We start from the raw sequence: 21,376 nt of genomic DNA, 5'->3' as shown, positions 1-21,376 counted from the left end.
AAGTTTCAGCAACTCAGGTATTTCTGCTCACTAGAAAAGGATCTTCTAAAATAATGATCAAATTACACAACAATATTCTGTTTCAGTATGCAATGATACTGTTAATACATATTTTAGAAATTAAATTTGCTGTTTGCTCTCAAGGTAAAGGATGTGTGTAGCTGGATGCCAAAGAAACATCATTTCTCCACAGCATGACATCCTTGACATGCAGATACTTGATCAGTTCCTATAGCTGTTGGGAATACTCGAGTGTGACTGCGGAAACCTTAGGTGGGAAGGGGTTATCACTGGGAGGAAAGAGGTTTTTCATTCATTTCCAGTGCCAAAGGAGGACAGGAAATGATGCCCTGGAGGAACATAGTCTAAAATGGGTTATTCATTATCTCAGCTGGTGTTTCTGAGTCCTTGGCCTATGTTCCACCTAACTCTGAGGAAACCTTTCTCCCCATCAGCAAGGATGTCTCTGGTTTGAATAAAAGAAAAATGCCATACCCTTTTATGCTGGAAATGTAAAGGTACTTTATTTCAAAAGTTATATAAATCAAACTCTAGTAATGACAAGCAGGAAACATCCAGAAACAAGGTGGAGTTTTGGTTGGGGTTTTTTGTTATAGCAATTTTTACAGTAACCCTCACCTTAAAATTATGAAAAAAATAATGCAAATATTTTCTTTTTCTTTGATACATTTGTGCATAGGAACATCATTGCCTCAGAATAAAGATCCTGGGGGATTGTTACTACTGTGTGTCAGGGCTCCCAGAACCTCGCCAGGACCATGCACACTGCTGTGTTGAAATGGGGCTCAGCATGATCAAAACTATCAGGTAATGCTTTTTTTCCCCCCGATTCATTGTTTCTGCCAGTGTCCTGAACGTCTTACCTGAGAATGTTATTACTAGACAAGTAATTCCTATGTTGGTTCAGAAATCTCTGAATTATCCCTGTGAAAAGGACAGGACTTCTTTTGATCCATGTAATGCATGGGAACAGTTACTAAAATTATTTTATTAACCTGTGCTACTTCAGAGATGTAACACAATAGCAATAGCTGTGTGTGCAACCGAGAGTTTTCACAGTTCTTGGCAGCTCTCACTTTGTGCTTTGTCATTTTCAAGAGGAGACTGAAAAGGAGGCATCTGAATTGCTTCCTATAATCCCTTTAATAAAATTAAATAACAATATAAACACAAAATAAACAGCTTTGGCTATCCTTTCCCTTGGAAACTAGCTCATAGACGAACTCATACGTACTGAGGTTTGCCGAATGAGCAAATTTTACCTGCTAAATTAGGTTGTTGCTTAAATCCACAAGCACTGGAAGTGTTTTAATAAAGATATGTCTTCCCATCATGTAAATATAATTATGTTGCTGATAGATTATTGTATTTTAATTCAATTACAATTAATAATAATCATGTTTCAGGAGCCTATGGGTAGAGCTTGCCCAACAAGTCACCATGGGTCTGGCTGATATCTAATGTTCCAAGAGAGGTTTTCTCCATAATTTTGATCCTTATGGGTTTTTACTTACATATCAATAAAAAATTACTGAGTTTCTCATATCCAAATCCTCCTTCTGTTGCTATCTTCCCTAAAATAGTGTTGCTTGACACAAGCAATCTCCTCTTTCCCTGGATATTTTGATATCCAAACTCTTTGTCTGCTTCTTTTCCAGACCACTTTGCCCCTTTTATCTGGATCTGTCTCATGACATGCATCAGACAGTTAATGCATACTGCAGCTGCATTACTGAGCTCTTAATAGAGAAAGAATTTGACTAAAATTAATTAATGGAAAATGTAACTGAATAATGATTATGCAACAATGATATCTAAGAAGGCTGGATTCAATTATCACAGGCTAAATGTTGCACGAAGTAATCAATATTTTGCTTCTGCAATCCCCACAGTGAAACATGAATTAGAGAACACAGAGAAAAAAAAATCTACCAGCATTGTTAAAATTTCTTGGACACACACATCAAATCTTTTGCATTTCCTTGGCAACACCACCTGCAGCCAGCCCATTGTAAATCCTTTTTCTTCTAAGATAGTAAATTTCTCTCCACATCTCACGTGTGGAAGTCTGTAAAACCCCATGCCCTTCTATGAGCAGGGTCTTGGAGGCAGTAATCCAGTAGAAATGGTGCCCTATTTTAAGTATCTTAAATGATATCTGTAGTCAGTAGGAGCTGTGACACCAAAGTCCATCAGGACTTGGGTCATCTATTGCAGACTAATTCAGTTCAGATTACTCCAATTTATTTGATAATCTCAATATCTGATTTTCTAACTAGGCAATGAAGATGATTCTTGCTCCAGGCTTTTCTGTTCAGAGCCTGTTCATAGGAGCCTTATGTTGCTTATCTTAATATTTATACAGTTCACAGGGAGGACCACATTTTTGAGAGAATTTGGAGTTATCTACAGTCTACTAATTAGAATTAAAGAAGTAGATATCTCCACAGTTAAGATTAAAAAAAAAAAAACTGTTTAGGAAAGTGAGTTTTTTATTATATTGGTCCCCACAGAATTTTACTATATTTAAAACCTTCTGGAAATGGCATTTTGATAATTAGAAAAAATTTTTCTTCATTTGAAGATTTCAGGAAATAAATTTTTTATATGTCTAAACTACACAGGGAGATGATCCAAGGTGTGAGAAACCAACATTCAGATGCATTGAAGTTGTACAGACAAACATTTCTCTCCATTGGTGGTTGGTAATGTTGCACCAAGCAGTATTAACACTTCTGGTGAGGCAGCACCCCAAAAATCCCCTGTGACCTCAGGGTATCATTGCTGAATACTCATTCTGTTTCCTTGATGACTGCATGGTCAAAGGGAATAGAACAAGAATGTCAAATCCATTCATTACACAACAGGTAAAAGAAATCTACATGGACAGATTGTCTCACAAGGGAGTTCTAAGTGTTTTCATACAGCTCATAACCATACAGATATAATGTTAATCTATTGTTAATTTAGACTCTACAGCTTGATTTTAAGCTCATGTACCAAGGATCTAGACTTGAGTCTTGCAGCTCCACTTCTCTTTTTGCAGATGAAAGGAACTTTTCAGAACTCAACAAAATAATCCCAGAAAGATCATGGTTTTGTTTCCAATTTCTTTTTTATTTTTCTTTTTTTTTTTTGCATCACCATGCCTTGTTAAAAATCTTTTAAAAGAAACACTGTTATTATTATTCCAATCTGTCTTGTTCTTTGCTCCCTTAACTGTTGAGAACAATTGATGGGCAACTTTTAATCACAGAAAGGTTCCATGGAGTCTGATATTTGCTCCAAAGTAAGGCAGTTTTTCTCCACCACATTTGAACATGAGCAAAAATCCTAACTCCATCTGTGTTGCAAAACCCAAGGACCTGCAAATTCTGTTTAGCTGCAGCTGGAAATGTGAATTAAAGTAAAAAGGGCAAGCTCTTCATGAGGAGTTCTTTTATTCATCTGGTTTTCATATCTTTTCACATGCAGTATAACTCTCATTGTGTTGAACTTTACTGTATTAATGTCTGCCTGTAGTGATTGTTGATGGAAATGGGATATTAGTGGAATGTAAAGTCATCAGATTATAATATTTCATTTTAACAGTTATCATCCAAGCTAAGTGGGTGTCAAGGATAACATCACCTTCTCAAATGTCCTTAGGCCTAAATCTTTGTGAGTGGGAGGAGAGGGGAAGGGACATTGTGACACTCAGCTCCTCAAGGACTCGCTGTCATGGTGTAATGACGGAAATGCCACAATATGGAGCAGTGGAAATTCAAACAAAGCTTTGTATTGGTCTATTTGTCTGGTAAATCAAGGACTCCCAAATAGTTTCATATGTTGGATCATTTCCCACTAAAATACTGTCTGAAACAGTAATTATTATGACAGAATAGATGGTCCCAGCATACAATATAGGCTAAACTCCAGAAATTAGATAACAGCTTGTCTTCATTAAGAGTCTGTAATTAAGTACTAATATTAAGACAAATTCAAGAGAGAGGGAAAAAAAGGAACACTAAAAAAAAACCCAAAGAAAACCCACAACCAAAAATACAATACACCACAACTATTTCAGATGACTGATTGCCCTGGCAGGTTTCCTGCTTTTAGCATGAAAAAGCTGCTTTTAACTTCATCTGTTGAGTATTAACAAAAATCATGAAGTGATTAATACTTGTTAAAGAAGTTACTCAGATAATAAAAGGGCCGGGAATTTTTTTCATATTCCATTATTAACAAATTATGTAGTTATGTAATTATATAATAATGTCATTGATCCAGTTCTGGATTCCTTCCACAGATTATTTCTTCTGTAATGTACAGGGCTCTGCTTATGATGCAGTGAGCTCTGTTTCACAGAAGAGAGGACGTAGTCACAAACCCAAAAACTAATGTTTACCTTCATTTCTATATGGTGGTGGAAAGGGATATCACAACATATTCACAAGTTCAGCAGCACTTTTTGTACGGTTCTCAGATTGAATAAGTTTCACACTGAGACTTGATCATATTGTCACCTGCACATGTCCCTTTCAGCCACTGACTGTGGGTGGACAGAGCATCAGGACAGTTTGTCTTTCCTTGGTTTTACTGTTGGACAATGATATGAACTAAACCAGGAGATGAATGGGTGCATGTACTTCTGAGACTTCTTTCCTTTTAATGCACCACCAAACATAATCAAGGCCGTATTGGAAAAATGGCATAGGAGTATATATGTATATATCATTATATAGATTTTTATATCATAATTTTCAAATGAAAAAGCAGACTTCTAATAATATTGTGTGTGGTCCTTTGTGTTATATTATTTTCCTCTCAGAGCAGATTGACATAAGAAACAGGAATGCAGCAGTATTAACTCTGTCCATGGTAGCTATAGAACCTGTCTGAATGCAGAGCAAGTGCACCTAGTAAGAGGTCTGACAAAATGAAACTTCTCCAGATACGAATTTCTGCTAACATTAGATTCCAGTTCTAACTCCAAGGTAAATTCATCCTGGTGCTATTTAAACTGATTCCTTGGGATAATATTTACATTAAATTGTAAATTCTTCCTGTGTAAAGTTCATCTATGAAGGGTTATATCCCTTAAGTCACATTACCTGTGCTGTACCATTCAAACTGCTCAGGAGTTTAGTGTATCCTCTTACTTAGCTTTTTTTAAATAATGGATATCTCCTTCACAAGCAAGACACAGTTCCCACAGTCACCCTGAAAAGATCACTTACTTCACTTCATCTGCTATTCTCTCGTGTCAGCACCAAAAAGCATTTGCATTCCTTTAGGAAAATTCCATAGTTCTGCTGAGTACAACCAAAATATTTTCTATGTAACTGAACCTTATGATCATAGGAAGGTTCAGTTTGGAGGGGACACCAGGACATCACCAGTTCATCCTTGTGCTCACAGCAGAGTCAGCTAAGACCCTTATTTACTTCAAACAGAATACATAGACTTTCCTATTACATTTGCATGAGGATGATAATGACCATGTCTTGATGGGTAAATTGAACAGCCCCAGAGTTCAATTAAGTTAATTAATAAATAAATTTACCTGGTATGCAAATACACAGGAAAAAATTAAAAAAACCACACCTCCAAAACCAAGTTTGAAGAGCACCAAACCATAAAGTCACCTCATTTTGCTGCAGCCCAAGCGTATCCAGGGCTCTGTGGGCAGTTTCCAGTCTCTGCTGGTGCATGAAGACACTAAATCAGTAAGGGCTCTGGGTCTGGGTGCTCAGTGGCACCACAGGGATCTTGTTCTTGCCCCATCCCAGCTGGCTCAGCTGAGCTGTAACTAACAACCTTAGCTGTAACTAGGAAAAAGTGGAACAGACTGGCCAGCTCCATTCTTCTGAAGGCTTTTTGCTTCCAAAACCAGTTAGTTGCATACAAATTACCTACTGGAAATAGCCTTCATCACATGCAAACTGTTGAACCTGGAAACAGGTTGTGAGAGGGCTTGAGGAGAATGAAAAAACTTTCTGGGGTTAAGTATCTTGAAGCATGCACAGAACCTTGCACTGTTGAACTGGTCAGCACAGAAGTAGCCAGTGTGTCACTCTCAATCTGCAAGGTGTGAATTCCAGAACATTCAGATTTTTGACAGCTACAGAAAAGATTAAAAAGCAAATTTCTGACTTTTAGCTCACGTTCTTCATGCAAATAGGAAAGGCTCTGATTAACACCACAAAAATCAAATACCCATTAAAGAATGCTGACCAGATGGAAACACCAAGATCCAATTAAAATCATTGAATTTTTTTTCCCTGGCTAGATTGAAATGAGATGAATGGCAAGAATAGCATCAGTCACAGTTACCTCATCCTGGATAAGATATCAAAGCACTTGTGGGGTAAACAGGGCTGCTTTATAGATCATCAATAATGCATCTTCGTGCATGCACTTTGTTAACTTATCTGCAGAGAGCCTGTAAAGTAGCTGGAGAAAATTTTTTTAATTAGAAGTGTCACTGACAGTTGAATAAATTTACAGGAGAGAAGAATTAAAAGATGTTGAACAGCTTAGCTTATGCAAAATGGACTCAATTTTTTATCTCAACAGTTTTCTTCTAGTATATGCTATTATTTGTGAGAAAATTTGTTCTGAATAAGTTAGAACTGCCACTATTGATGAAGGTGATCCAAACATAGTTCTTTTAGGCTTTGTTTTTCCTGTACCTGTATATAAAAAACACTTCCTAAAGTATGTGGTAGTCTGGCTGATAGGGAGTTTGATCTGACTATAATTGAGTTCCATAATTCAGAAACCTTTTCCATCCCACATCACTCCCAATTTTAAAGAAAAAAGAATAATTATAACTCCATGGCTTTTTTCATACTAATAAATCACCTCACTTTTACATTTTTCAGTCTTCCCAAAGAAATTTGTAAATAAATTAAACCATTTGTTCATTGTTCAATTTAATATCTTAAAACAAAAATTTTTTGAAGGCTTGTATTTCCACAACAGGTTCTTAACAGTTCTGCTCAGTCTTGCATTGCAAATAATAAAATAATTTGAGTGAGACTAGATCACCCTTGTGCTTTGATCCATGGACAGGGTTGTTTGAATATATCTCAGACTGCCTGTGACTTCATGCAATGAGGTCCCCTCCTGCACTTTTCAACATAAGATCACATTGCTGTGCATGACAAGTAAGAGGAGGATGGAAAGACAGAGCTCTGCATGTGCACCAGCACTGCAGCAGATGGAGAAACAGAATGTCCCTCAGCCAAAGGGTGCAGGCATCCGCTCTGCTGATGAAAAGCTGGGATCAAATATCACCTGAGCAGCACATAAAGAGTTGCTGGGAGACTGTGAAAGACAACAGATAAGGTAGGGGGGATACGATCTTTACTGGTGTCTGCAGTGCACTGCAGGAGGTGGTGTGGACAGCACAGCTATGTGGGGTTCTGGACAAATGCAGAAGATCTCTGTGGCTGATTGAGTATGCCAAAGCCTTTTCAGGACATCAGCACATTTGTATGACAAAGGAAAAGTTAAAATCCAGCAATCCTGATTGAGCACTCTGGAAATAGAGGGACACATTGCTCAGCTGCACCATCATTTGTACCTGGTCTCTCCAGTGATAGCTGTGTGTGTTAGTTCTCATACAAAATACAAATATGAGGCCACCATTTACAGTGTTTAAAATTCAGAATAGAATAGAATAGAATAATGGGCTATTTCAGTTGGAAGAGACCTACAGCGACCATCTAGTCCTACTGCCTGCCAATTCAAGGTCACCAAAAGCCAAAACATGTTAAGATCATTGTCCAAATGCTTCTTAAGCATGGGCTTGGAGCATCAATCACCTGTCCAAAGAGCCTGTTTCACTGTTTGACCACTACCTTGATAAAGAAATGTTTCTTAATGTTCCAGCTGAACCTTCACTGATGTAGTTTTGAGTTATTCCCAAGCATCCTATCACTGGATCCCACAGAGAAGAGCTCAGCACCTCCCTCTCCCCTTCCCTTCCTCAGGAAGCTGTTAGAGAGCAGCAATGTCAAACCTCAGCCTCCTCCAAACCCGACAAACCTGAAGACTTCAGCTGTCCATCACAGGACATGACAGTTGGTAAAATAGAAATTAAACTGGTAAAATAGAAATTAAATTAGTGAAACAGCATGTGTGTCTATATATGTATAGAGAAATATTACATAAATATAGGCTATTAAAACACTTTATTAAACTTAAGGTCCGCTTGTCAAGTGTATTTTTCAATGAAAATCTTTTTGCTCAATTATTCCTCTAGACACAATTATCTTTTTTTTCAAGATAAGGAAATCAGATGTAAAATGAGACATAATTATCTTAGTCTGAAGAAAAGAAAAATGCAGAGTGAGGAAATAATCATGTGAGGAGTTGTGTGATAATTCCTCTGACAGTTATGAGTGTCAGTTTAGATATTTTTGTAGCATATAAAAATTCTTCTAAATAAAGTAAAATCACAATGGTCTCACTGCTATTAGTTGCTCTCACAACACTTAAAGTGCTTCATTGTGGAGGAGTTCCACATCCCATCTTCCAGGGACAGGTGATTGTTTAATTTTGATATTTCAAGCCCTGTTGCTTGCAAAGCAATGAAGAAATTTGTAAATGAAAACTATAAACTCTAAGTATAAGAACACAGATAAATGCCTTTTGAAAGCTTCTTTTTTATTATTTTGTGATTAAGTATTTAAAACCTCTTTCTCTTAGATATCTGAACTGTATTGGCTTTCTGATAAGATAAACAGGTCTTGTAGGCAAACTACTTCACTGGGACTTATAATATGTCTGCCTTTCTCCAAGTTTTCATATGTTCAGGAAAGGAAAAAATTAATTTCTTATTTTCAATTCTTCACATTTTTATACAACTAATTTCTCTCCATTTTAGAGCTCTTTTCATTTTTTTCCTTACAAACTGAGCTGATTCTCTATTGCAACAATGAAAGCTCAAGTATTGAATGCAGTAAGCAATTTACCCTTTTCTCCTCTGGAGAGGATCTGTCAAGGTCATTACTGAGGCATCTGAGGCAATGGTAGTTAACTTCAGAGCTGTGAAATAGAGCTGTTTACTCTTTGCCTGCTCTGTGGTGTGATCTTGCTGTGCTTCTATTGACTTCAGTGACTGTAGAGCTGAGTCCTTTTACAGAGAAACAGCAGGTTTGTAGACCAGCAGTAGCAATGTTCTTTTCCAAACCTGAGCAAACTATTCAAAGATTAATGAACATGAGCTCTAATACTCTTTCTGGTGCAAACAATTGTTGTCACACAAACAGAACTGGAAAAGTGGTCTCTTTGTCATTTCAATGGATAAAGCTCAATTGTTTTAGTTGTGATCTTCCCAAGGTGATAGAATCATAGGATCACTAAGGTTGGAGAAGACCTCCAAGATCAAGTTGAACCTTCAACCCAATATTATCATACCCACTGAACCATATCACAAAGTGCCACATCTACTTGCTCTTTGAACACTTCCAGTGATGGTTATTCCACCACCTCCCTCAAGAACCTGTTTCAATGGTGAACCCTCTTTCAGGGAAGATTTTTTTCCCTAATATCCAACCTGAACCTTCCCTGGTGAATGATGAAGCCATTTCCCTTTCAATAGCTGCCTGGGAGAAGAGCCTGACCTCCAAAGATTGCTGAGTCCAACCCAAGAGTGTTGAGCACTGATGTTCTCATGGATCTCAATACTGATTTGGAAAAAGTCCCAGGTCTGAGACATTCCAGAGTTCCGGATGCTCTGTACAATGTGTGTGGTCTCATATCAGAAGAGAAAGATATGATTTGAACACAGTTATTTTCCCATTAAAATCAACAGACATACTAGTTGAAAACAATGCTGGGACAAAGTCTCAATTCTAAATAAAAGACTTAAAAAAGATTAAGACTTAAAAAAAATGCCCATATGTGTTTACTTTTGAGAGGTGAGATGTTCTTTGCCATCACACAGAATGGACAAAAGTGATTTTAAACTCACGTGTTTGTCAGAGCAAATGGTGTTCTGGCCAAATCTACCAAAAATAATTAATCTTTTGACAAAAAGTAGCTCTGGAAAATTCCAGTCAACAAAACAATGTTTTTCAAAAAAATTGAAAATTATTCAAAAAATATGGTAGAATACAAAAGATTACACAGATTTGATGAAAACAGTCCCTGTTCCTGAACCATCCATACTGTTCTTGATTGTTCCATAGTGTTCCTGAACCATATTTTATAATTCCAGGCCAAAGGACTCAATAAGTGCAACAAAATACTTTCACTCAGATATCTTTTTCTCTCCCTTTAACTCTCTTTCTATCTGATCAGAATAATAAAAGTGCCACTGAGCCATGCATGCAATTAAGTGCTTAATGATAACCTGGCTTTTAGAGTAATTTTATCACTACCTGTACCCTTGCTTCTTAGAAAGCTCTTTCTTCATTTTACAGGCTAGACTGCACTTTACAGCTAATTGACGTCATACCCTTTTCAAAAAGACATGGAAAACTGTGGCATATACTTTCATAAATCTGGTCTTTTTCCCTTTGTGTGTTCTATTTAACAGATATGTCAGATCGAGAACGAAGCATGACATTGACATGAGAATAGGGATTCATTCCGGGTCGGTTCTGTGTGGAGTGCTGGGGCTGCGGAAGTGGCAGTTTGATGTCTGGTCATGGGACGTGGATATTGCAAACAAACTCGAGTCAGGTGGAATTCCTGGGTAAGGCAATGTGTGTTTCCCACAGTCAGAAAACACTGCCAGCACATTACACTGTTAACCTTGCCAACAGATTAACTGTCTTACGTTATTTCGTCAACTATGACCTTTTTTTTTTTTTTTTTTGCTATTTTGAAGTTGGCAAGGATTAGTGAAGCTATAGTCAAAAAAGGTAGAAATGGTCAGCTTGCAGAGCCATTTAAAAAGACAAGACAAAAATATTTATTTTTCTTTGTCAGCCTTGACTTTCTGAAAAAGAAAAATTTTTGTTTTCAGCCTTTTTTTAGTCTTTTTTTTCAGTCTTTAGAAGCAGCCCAAATTTCCCATTTAGGTGTTGACCATTCATGAGATTTTCCAGGCTTCATTCTCTTGTCTTTTGCATTCAAATGCTACTATGAGCCACAAAGCTATAATTTCTTTTATTTCATAATGCACAAAGTGTGGGAAGAATGATGTGTTCATAGGTCAATATGCTAATAACAAGTTGTTATGAACAGCAGGCTCTCTAGGAAGTCTTTAAAATAATTGGATGCTTTAGTAGATGTTTTGAGACATTTATCTTAACCTGTCTATGTGTGAAAATGTATGGTTTTCCATTAAGATGCCTATTTTTTCTGTGTCTGATGTTGCTGATTCACCTAAAGGTTGAATGTTTCTGCCTGATATGGCCTACATATCATGCTAGTCTGGAAGTTACAAATCCTAAATTTGAACCAACAGTAGTGATTGCAGGAATCTTCTGTTCACTTTCAGTTCTGCCTCCCATTGATGAAAGATGTAGAAAAGATCACCTATACAATTCTATTTTTAGCCATGGAATTTAGAAGCAATAGCAGCAGACATCTTTATGTGGAAAAAAAGTTAAGTGGTTCTGTCACCTTGAATGATAGAGATTTTAAGTCATCAAAACTGAGTCATGTGCTGTACTCCCTTCACACACATCGGGATCTGTCAGAGCTGTCATGTTCCCAGGAGGCTGGAAGGAAATTTGCTTCATATTTGGCAAATGCAGACCCCTTCTGTAGTTCTACATAGTAAACCTCTATTCTAAGATATAGTCTGGAATCAGCAGAAAATTAAACTCTTCATGCTCGGAGAACAACTTCTGCACTCTGCATATGTCATCCCTGTATAAAATTTCAGAAAAAAATTCACTGCCTGCTGCTTATCCCACATGATAGCCCCAGATGACTAAGATGATGCTTTGCTAGCATGAGCAAATTGATCATCTAAGTTTCACCATCCACACCTGCAAAAAGCAGTCTGTTGCTGTTAATGTGGGCAAGTCAGACAGCTATTAATGAATAACCCAGAAAATGCACAGCCTTGCTGTAGATAAAATGCCTGGTAGGTTTTAAGTCTATCAGAGTGATTTCCTGGATATCAGTGTGCCAGCTGAACAAAGCCTGTATGTGACAGCAATGAACCAAGTCCCTCAGAATAGTGATTTACATCAGAGTTTCCTAGTGTGCAGAACAGATTTAATAGAGCATTTAAGTTCATTTCAGCCTCTCCCTGTCACCAGCATTCAAATCCCCCTGCTTGCTGTAATACTGAGGTCATTACCATTCCTAGAGCCGCTTCATCAGGAAAGCTGCCCTGGGGTAGCTGCCCTTTCCCTGTCAGGAAAGCAGTCCTGCTCTCACGCTGTGAAAGGAGCAAAGATGAACCACAGCACTTTCCTGAGGGCATGGTGGAGGAGGCAGCTGAGAATGGGGAAGATCCTTTCACCCAGTCTGAGAGCAGGAAAGAAGAGCCTCAGCTCTTCTCCTCTATGGCTGCATGTCCCCCTGAGACCCCATAAGCATGGGTGATGCAGGGAGAGATTGCCCCTGACAGAAGGAGCAAAAGCCAACAGCTGCAGTGGGAGAAGGTAGTCAGGAGCACTGAGAAAAAAAAAGGCAATTTCTTGTTTTCTGAGAGTAAAAAATGTGTCCCCAACACCTGAGAGGGAAACCATGTAAGATCGTACGGTGTTATTTCAGTGACATTCTTCTGCCAGGATCCCATTTTCTAATAGTCTTTCCATGGTGTATGAAGGTATTAATCTCCTGTAATAAATTGCATAAAACCTAGGTAATAATTACTTTTCAATGATATCTCAATGGCAGGTATCATTTAACACTGTGGGCCTGAGGAGGTAGAAAAGTAGGTCAGGCTATACCTTTTTCAATATTTTTCAATATTTTTCTATACTCAGGTTCCCACTGTACTTGTATAAAAGATGTCTCTCCACATTTTAAGTTTTTTTAAGCAAGCAATACAAAAGGTGAAGCCAGAAAACACTTTTAATCTCACAGCTATTTATTAATATTTGGCCTATTTAAGGATACTACATTAATAGCTATCTCCATACTCTGCTTAAAGCTGTTATCATATCCATCACAAAATCCATATTTCAGGGCTTTATAACACAACCTTCCCAAGTTATATTAGTCAAATATAAACACAGAGATAGTCACCCTGGCAACTAGTGTATCACTTTCTCTTTCTTTCTTTTTTTTTTCCCTTTAGTTTTAGTTTAGCACTTTACTTAAATCAATTTAACCTATTTAGATTTCTAAGAGCTAGGAAATGCATTGTCTTTCTGAGAGGCCACATACTTTACTGTTAAAGTCCAGGCCAAAATTTGCTTATATTTGAGAAACATTTTTACTGTATTTTATCATGAGTTTTACTGATTTTTGACTACAAAATACTACTAATCTCTGTGATCATTATAATAGCATGACTTCAGAAAGTTGTACAAAACCTGGGAAAAAGCAGGGAAGCTGAGACAGCTTAAAAAATGGCTGGGATACAAATTTTTGATCTTTTAGTTAATTGCTGATATTTAATGCTCCACATTGCCAGTTTGTGCCAAGTTCTGATACTCCTGGGAACTTCACACTGCTTAAATACAACCACCACTTTATTTTCTGGCAATACATAAACATCATATATGCACTTATAGTCTTTTATTCCACCAAAATATTCTTCAATTTGACTTTGTAGTGGCATCCTTTGAGTTCCAGATGGAAGTCCCCAAGGGGTGTGCTAGAGGACCACTTTCTTCACAGGGGGAAGCCAAATTGTGGTCCCTGAGAAAATCACCTCAGCATGTGTCAGGAAGAAAGGATCAAGAATTTTAGCTGACTTTGAATTTTAGGAATATGTATACAGGTCTGTCTTTCAGAAAGAGCCATACACCCAAAGTTTAAAAAATGAGCTGGTTTAAAGAGTCATTACAACTATTTGCTTGGGTTAGATAAATGCTTAATGAACAACTCTTGCTGCATTTATGATGCTGCATTGTAAAGTATAGCATGGGTGACCATGTTGATATGTTCTATAGCTATCTGCAATTTACCCTGTGTGTAGGAACTTGAAGATTAGTTAGAAATAGTTTAGTTGGAAGACATCCAAATTCCTATCATACTATTGCAAAATTTGAGCTCTTTTGTGTGTAATCTCTTAAATTCAACTTCACTTTGGCCAAAGCTTATTGAACTCTTTGCTTAGTCCTAATAAAAATTACTACCTCGCTTGCCTTTGCATAGTTCCCCTATTTTCCTAATTCACTTCAGGTGCAATCAGACCACTAATTTCAAATGTCTAAGCTAGCTCAGGAAAGAAATTAAAGACTTTCACATAAACTGCTCTAATTCCTACCATATATTTTTCTCTCAACATATTTCCCTGAAGTGCAATTTTCATTCACTCAGCATACCATTTTACTCAGGAAGGTCTCCCATTACACTATTACTGTGAGCAAAGATATCAAGTGTGAATGTCAAAGTGTTTTTCCTGTGATAGGACTTTGTGCATTGATGGCATCCTGTTGATGTGAACATGTCTTGAGAGTACTTGACCACAAATAAAGCTCGTGTTTTTGAATACGCTATGTAATTTTCATTGTTTGCAATAGAAAACCTATTTATCCATGATGTTAAACAATATGCAGAGTTCAAAAACCTCCTTCTAACCTATGTCTACTACAGCACAATCAGTATTTTCTATTACTTATTTCATTTATGCAGGAGGATTCACATCTCCAAAGCCACTCTGGACTGCCTGAATGGGGATTATAAAGTTGAAGAAGGGCATGGCAAAGAGCGCAATGAATTCCTGAGGAAACATAACATTGAGACTTATTTAATTAAACAACCTGAGGAGAGTCTGTTGACTTTACCCGAAGATATTGTGAAAGAGGCTGTCAGCTCCTCTGACAGGAGAAACAGTGGAGCTACATTTACCGAAGGATCCTGGAGCCCAGAACTTCCATTTGATAACATAGTGGGAAAACAAAACGTAAGTCAAACTTCCTTTAATGTCATTGAGTATGAATGCATGATTGAGTGCACTTCAATAATGGAGGCCTCAGAGGAGACAAATTCATCTTTAACCTTTATTCTAACATGTACTCTAACAGCAGAGGATTGAAAAAATTGTTTCAAGGCAGAAAATATCACGTATCCAAACTGGGAAAATGTCAGTGAACCAGAGAATTTGGGTTTGTTGTTTTTTTTTTCCTTTTCCCAACTGAAATTAAATACTGCACAGCTTTGTTTTAATTGAACCACTCCAAAAAGTAATTAAAAATAAATCTAATGTTACTAAAACAGTGGAATGTTCTGCTCAGAGTGTATATCTCATTGCATAGCTTCACAGCAGAGCCATCAAATTAGAGGGATGAGGGAAAGGACATTTTGCAAGAGGAAAAAGCATAAAGTAGTTTACTGATAAATGAGGGAAGAAAAAAAAAGCACCTTGTGAAATCAGGTTGTGCACTTTTCACTCTTTGTAACAATAAATATTAAAAACATACTCTAAGATATAATTAAGGTTAACTAACAGATGAATTAGATTCTAAAGACATCTGTAGCTCAACAGAAATATGAGATAATAGCAACTGCTCCTGATCAGATGTTTTCCAAAAGCACTGCATGGCTAATTGCCAGCAACGTGGGAACCAACAATTCTTGCATGGTAAAAATAAATTGTTTTGTGAAGTCTGCTTGTTTAGAGGAATTAAAGATGGAAAGGTTAAAATGTCCTCAGACTCCACTCTTTTCACTGCACTTGAAAGATTGACGAGTTTTTATGAAGCAAGGTCAGCTGAAGTTTTCTTTCATTTTCTTTGAGGGTCTGTACTGACATTATATATCCTTTCTTCTGCTGCACATCCTTATTCCTACTTGTCTGAACTGTCCGTTGAACCTTAAACATTGTTGTGTGGAGGTCTTGCTTTTGTCAAATGTCTTCTGCTTCTCACAAATGTGCTCAGAAGTGATAAAATTTCACAATCAATCAGCCCACAGCAGTGTTGTCATCTCTTCGAACTGAATTACAGCATGGCATAGCTTGCTGTTATATAAAACACTTGTTTTATATACGTTCTGTACATCTGTGTATCTGCATGTACACTGCCTTACAGTGCTCTCTGTATTTTGTTGACCTGTCTCTATATTGTCATTTCATTAGGAATAGGGGTATGGGTGCATGCTGTGAATATCTTCTGCTCTCTTTTTCTTTCCATTTGAGACATGAGAGTTTCTGTTGCTCAAAAAATCTATGCAGAGTAGGCTATCATTTTCTTGGTCATTTGCTCAGCTAAACCTGACCATGATGCTAACAAAGACAAAGAATGAAATAAAGGATTAGTGGTTTTATTCAATTATTGATCAACTCCTGCTCAATATTAGTAAAAAGGCCTTGAAATAGGCATAGCTTAACAGTTGCTTTAAAATGTTTTTGTCTTATGGCAATAAAAAATCCACTTTCAGAGCAGTTTCTCACTGTTTTTTTTAAGAATTTGGGGTGGTGTTGGAAACAGCTGTAATTTTATATTATGCAGTCCTACAATAAGCCTTTTGATGGAGACAAGATTTAAAAAATCTACTATTCCACATATGATTCAATTATTACATAATTTTTAATTTACAGTTGAGACAATAGGAAGTCTTGCTCATAAATTATGTACTTTACCTTAAAAATTCAGATGATAGATTTAAATTATACTAGGATATAGAAGCTTTTTCCAAAGGTGTGTCAGTCTTGGACAGAATAAGCATTTAATAACACTAATTAAGCAGCTTAAAGGTCACTGTAAGCGGCGGGCTTTGACAATCCTCAGTAGCAGCAACCCAACAATGAATCACTCTGTATGTTTGAATATTTGCCAATAGAATTTAAATTATTTCTTTATGCAATATAAGTTACAACAAAATTTGAGCACCTGATCACATTTATCTTACTTTTAACTCTAGTTATGTTAGGAAGCATGTGGAAAGAAGTCTCTGGTGAGTTCTTATGCCAAACTCAAATTTATCCCAAACTCAAATTTATCCCAATCCAGACTCATTACCTCAAACTCTGGAAGGGCAGCCTAAGACAGTGAATTGGAGATGTGTTTATATGAGTAAGGAATAAATAACCACTTTTTATGTAGGCAGTCACATCTATTAATAAAAACTACGTCTACAGCCCCTTTAATACTATATGCCCTGACTCTGATTATAAGGTAAGCCAAGGGTGCAAATGGCTGTCTGAAATTCAGACATGCCTGATATGGATGGAGTTTTCTGTTACTCAAACAAGCATCTGGGCTTCTTTCTTAAAGCAAAGAAAGTTGAACAGAAGTTATTTTATGTCAAGAGATTGAAGGCCTCCTCCTCCTCTAGGAGGAGTTCATAGAAATCCATAAAGTTGGATTTCTTCCATGTGCCTTACCAAAGGAGGAGCTGAAAGCATAATGTGGTCACTGTGAGTGCTGCTGGAGGCACCTGATGGGCCTGTCAGGATGTGAATTAGGAAAAATAGCAATTAAAATCTCTGTCTTCTATAGGCATATCTTAGCAGTGGTTGCCATGAGGCTTAACAGTGAGCACAAGAATTATAATAAAAGACAGCCAAGACAAGTCTAAACAAAAGGGTGGAATTCAGCTCAAATCCAAGGCACCTTCCTTGAGAGACCCCAGCACACACCAGCTGGTCCTCATCACTGACCAGTGGCACGTGGTGGCCTTGTGTCTTGTGCCACATCTGCTGTCTCCTGGCTATTGTCCAGTTCCCTGAGGCATCTCAGCTGACCACAGACACACAGCTGGGCAACTGAAAGCCTCTGAAGTGTCTACTGGCAGAAACAGAGTTTAGACACTGAGCATGTAGACACCAAACATGTAGAAACCCTTATTTAGGTGTCTTCCTCTTGAACTAAATCCTATCTGCAACCTGTCTTTTTAAACATGTGAACTTTTATTTTCCTATTTCCTTCCAAAACCTGATGCTTGCAGTATGAAAAAAATAATTTGAAACCTTCCTAGGGTTTTCTAAAGGGCAATCATTAAAAATTTCCCTTCTTGTTGATAACAGGATGCTTGAAGTTGTTGAAGGAAAACTTTGCAGGAAAGAAGTAAAATCTAATCTAAGCTACATTTTAAAGTCTCTGTAAAATATGTCTGAAGTTGGAGTTTTATTATCTGTTTGTTTTAATTCATGTTCTTTCAGTTTGAGATGCAAGTTTGGCTAGGCCTTTTTTTTTTAACAGAACTTTGTGTTTGTTCCTGTATGATGAATGTTTATTGTCAGCATCAGGAAACTTCAAAAGCCCTTTGTAGAATTCACAACTGTGTGTCCCATAGAGCTGCTCACAAAAGTGTAGGAGAGATAATAGGAAGAATCAATATTTCTTTCTATTTGCACAAAGAAGTCTTAAAAGGTGCAGAGCAAAGAGGGGGATAAGGGACAAAATGTGGTTAGAACATATTCTTGAGACAATAATTTGCATGATTTTCTTTCATTGTTGTTATATCTAATTACAGGGAAGCAGTTTTCTTAAGTATGTGTTGTATGTGAGGGACAGAAAACTCTATGAAACGCAAATATGAATTTCCTTGTTATATTTTGAATATAAATGCAAGTTCAGAGTCTATTTTTGCACTAATACTACAGACATCATGGCCATAGTTGTGATATTATGTCATGTTCATCTACCATGCGCTGTAAAACACTTCATACATTCAGCAAGAAGACAAATGTTCCTATCAACAACAGCTTAAAATAGAAGTTTTACTAAAATGTAATTACTTACTAGAATGAACTGAGATTATTTTTCTCATGTAAATAAAAGACAATGCCCAATAAAAAACATTAGGGACATTCTCCACCCTCACTTCCAGTGGAGAAGTAGAAATACAAGCTAATTCTGAGGAATCAATTTACACACCAGCATCTGATGTTATGTCATCCTTTAACAGGGACTTCTGACCCACTTGTGCCCTTTCAGCCACCAAAAATTGATAGGAATTTTTCTTCATAGCTCAGTTTAAAAGAGATAGGAGTACTTAAACTTAAATAGTGTCACAGCATGTAATAATACAGTATTTATCCTCTTGACTTGATTGTTTTCACCAAGGCCAACATATGAATTCAGACATATCTGAAAGTTTAGTGTGAGGAAAGTTTCTTTGATACTGTTGGGTTTTTTCTCCAAATGTTGATGATCCTGATTTTCTAGATGGAAGAAGGGAGGAATTGAGCAGAGTGTCTTCTCAAAGCTTCTCTATTGTAGTCATTTTTCTACTAAACAAACAGGAAAACTGCTTTTCACTTGAACAGAGAAAATATTTCAATCCTGATGTATTCTTCTGCCTGTATTTTGGGATCTTAAATTACCTATAATAAAATGGATTATGAAATGCTTTCTGTGAGTACAGAAAGTCCATGGGCTTGATTTTAGGACTGTAAGGAAAGTTGTTCCTTGGGCTTTGGCAGTGGCTACCTGAGACCCTACCTGTGTTTTCATGTGTTGTCCAAGATTAATCAGAATGTGTTTGGTGACTATAGTTTGAATATGAACAAGGAAAACCTCCCTATAGCATTTGCTGTATGTAATCCCATGATACAAAAGGATTGGCTTTCCAGGGGTATCTGGTGACAATACATCCTCAACTCCTGTTTCAACCATGCCCAATAGGAGATCTAGCTGAAGGTCTTTTCAGGAAGGACCTATGGAATAACTTTTCTCAGGCAGAATTGTATTTCCCATCCGTAACAATGCTGAAATGTCTCATGCTATGATGTATGAAGTTTTACGTCCTTTCCATTCATTAACATTTCTTAACCCTTGGGAATATCACAGTAGTAGACTTTATTTTCCCATTCAAGTGGGAAAGAGCTGCTTCACTGTGGTTTGTGTCATGAAATGACACCATGAAATGGGAATGAGTTATTCTCCTTATGAAAGCAAACTCTAACACTTTGCTGAAGTTGAAACACCCTTCATACTATCTCTTCTAGAACTCCTTTGTGAAGCAAAAGTATTTTCATTTTTTTTCCTTTGATTACTCAATGAAATACCAAAGGAATAATGCATTTGAGAGGATATTTTAAATAATAATATGAATTACAGTTAAATTAAATCATGTAGCCTAACTGTAATCTAGATTGGCTGAAATATACCAGTAGTGAAGAAGAATATATCACCTTAAAATCCATGCTGAAGTAATCAGAAATGTCACCTTCTTCACTCCTGACTAACTGATCTGTTCCTTAACTACACACATCCAGTAACTTTAAAATAAGAAAAAATTCATTACTCCTGTTTTGTGGGGTTTGTTTTATATGACTTCCATTCCTTTTTATAAAAACACACCACTGAGTCAGATACCCTGCAGTGATTTTGGTGTGTGTACTCCCCTCATGCATGCTTTACTAATTAAATATCAGATTTGGAAAGGGGAATGTAGTCCTAATGCTCAGTGCAGCAACAAACCTCCCAGTTTGTAAAAAAAGAAGGCATTAAAGTGCTCTCCTTCATGTACTGTATGTGTTTAGTGGAACAGACTTATTATTTTACACTTCTATAGATTTCATTGAATGAATTGCATGGAATGCTGTAATGGTTTGCAATGCAACATGAACTAAAACATTGCATTTTTAACCCAAGGGGACCAGCAGGTTTATTCTGTTTGCATGTGCTTTCCCCTAGACTCTGGCTGCCCTAACAAGAAATTCAATAAATCTGCTTCCAAACCATCTTGCACAAGCTTTGCATGTCCAGTCTGGGCCTGAGGAAATTAACAAGCGAATAGAGCACACCATCGACTTACGGAGTGGCGATAAATTGAGAAGAGAGCATATCAAGCCTTTTTCACTGATGTTTAAAGACTCCAGCCTGGAGCATAAGGTAGCTGGGGCTTGGTAGCTTCATTATTCACAACTCAAATTGTAATAAATGTTCACTGAAGTAGAGAAGCTGTAGGTTCTGGCTTGTGTTGTTTTTTTCTTGCTTTGTTTTTCTTTTTCATTTGGTTTCAGTTTTCAGAAGGTGGGGCTGAGATAGAGTTCATAATACACAGTAACATCATGCAGGTGTTATAATGCTGAAATGATTGCATTTCATTGTCGGAAAATACGTACAATAAGCAAACTCAATTCCTGAAAACAGCAACCAAATTTGCCAGGATTGAACTTAGTATTGAGTACAAGAAGTTTTCTGTCAGATGAGAGGTAACTTTGGCACTAACAATGATCGAGCATATTAATAAAGTGACATTTCTCTTTAAAAAATATAATTTTCCTTCCATTTAGTCATAGAGTCCCTCTGATGTCCTCTATGCAGCTGCAATATTTATTTCAAGTCAATAATAATTTTTCAAATCTTTGTTTTAAATATCCTTCTTA

The 21,376-nt window shown here is 37.0% G+C and overlaps 1 protein-coding gene across 2 annotated transcripts in view; it reads left to right on the top strand.

Annotated features, from left to right (window-relative positions):
• The window catches only part of ADCY8 (adenylate cyclase 8), a 116,411-nt gene that overhangs the window by 58,845 nt on the left and 36,190 nt on the right, over positions 1-21,376 (top strand). The window contains exons 5-8 of one of the 2 annotated variants that reach the window (XM_085053581.1): positions 701-828; positions 10,556-10,714; positions 14,731-15,001; positions 20,682-20,879. In XM_085053581.1, the coding sequence (XP_084909707.1) occupies positions 701-828; positions 10,556-10,714; positions 14,731-15,001; positions 20,682-20,879 (756 nt within the window). The remainder of the gene's footprint in view (positions 1-700; positions 829-10,555; positions 10,715-14,730; positions 15,002-20,681; positions 20,880-21,376) is intronic. The other variant, XM_085053582.1, reaches the window with a different exon arrangement.

This window comes from Lichenostomus cassidix, chromosome 2, assembly GCF_008360975.1.
Source record: "Lichenostomus cassidix isolate B80296 chromosome 2, HeHo_3.0, whole genome shotgun sequence".
Taxonomy (NCBI): Eukaryota; Metazoa; Chordata; class Aves; order Passeriformes; family Meliphagidae; genus Lichenostomus; species Lichenostomus cassidix.
The sequence above is the reverse complement of the archived record's forward strand: the minus strand, read 5'-3'. Positions and strand labels throughout refer to the sequence as shown.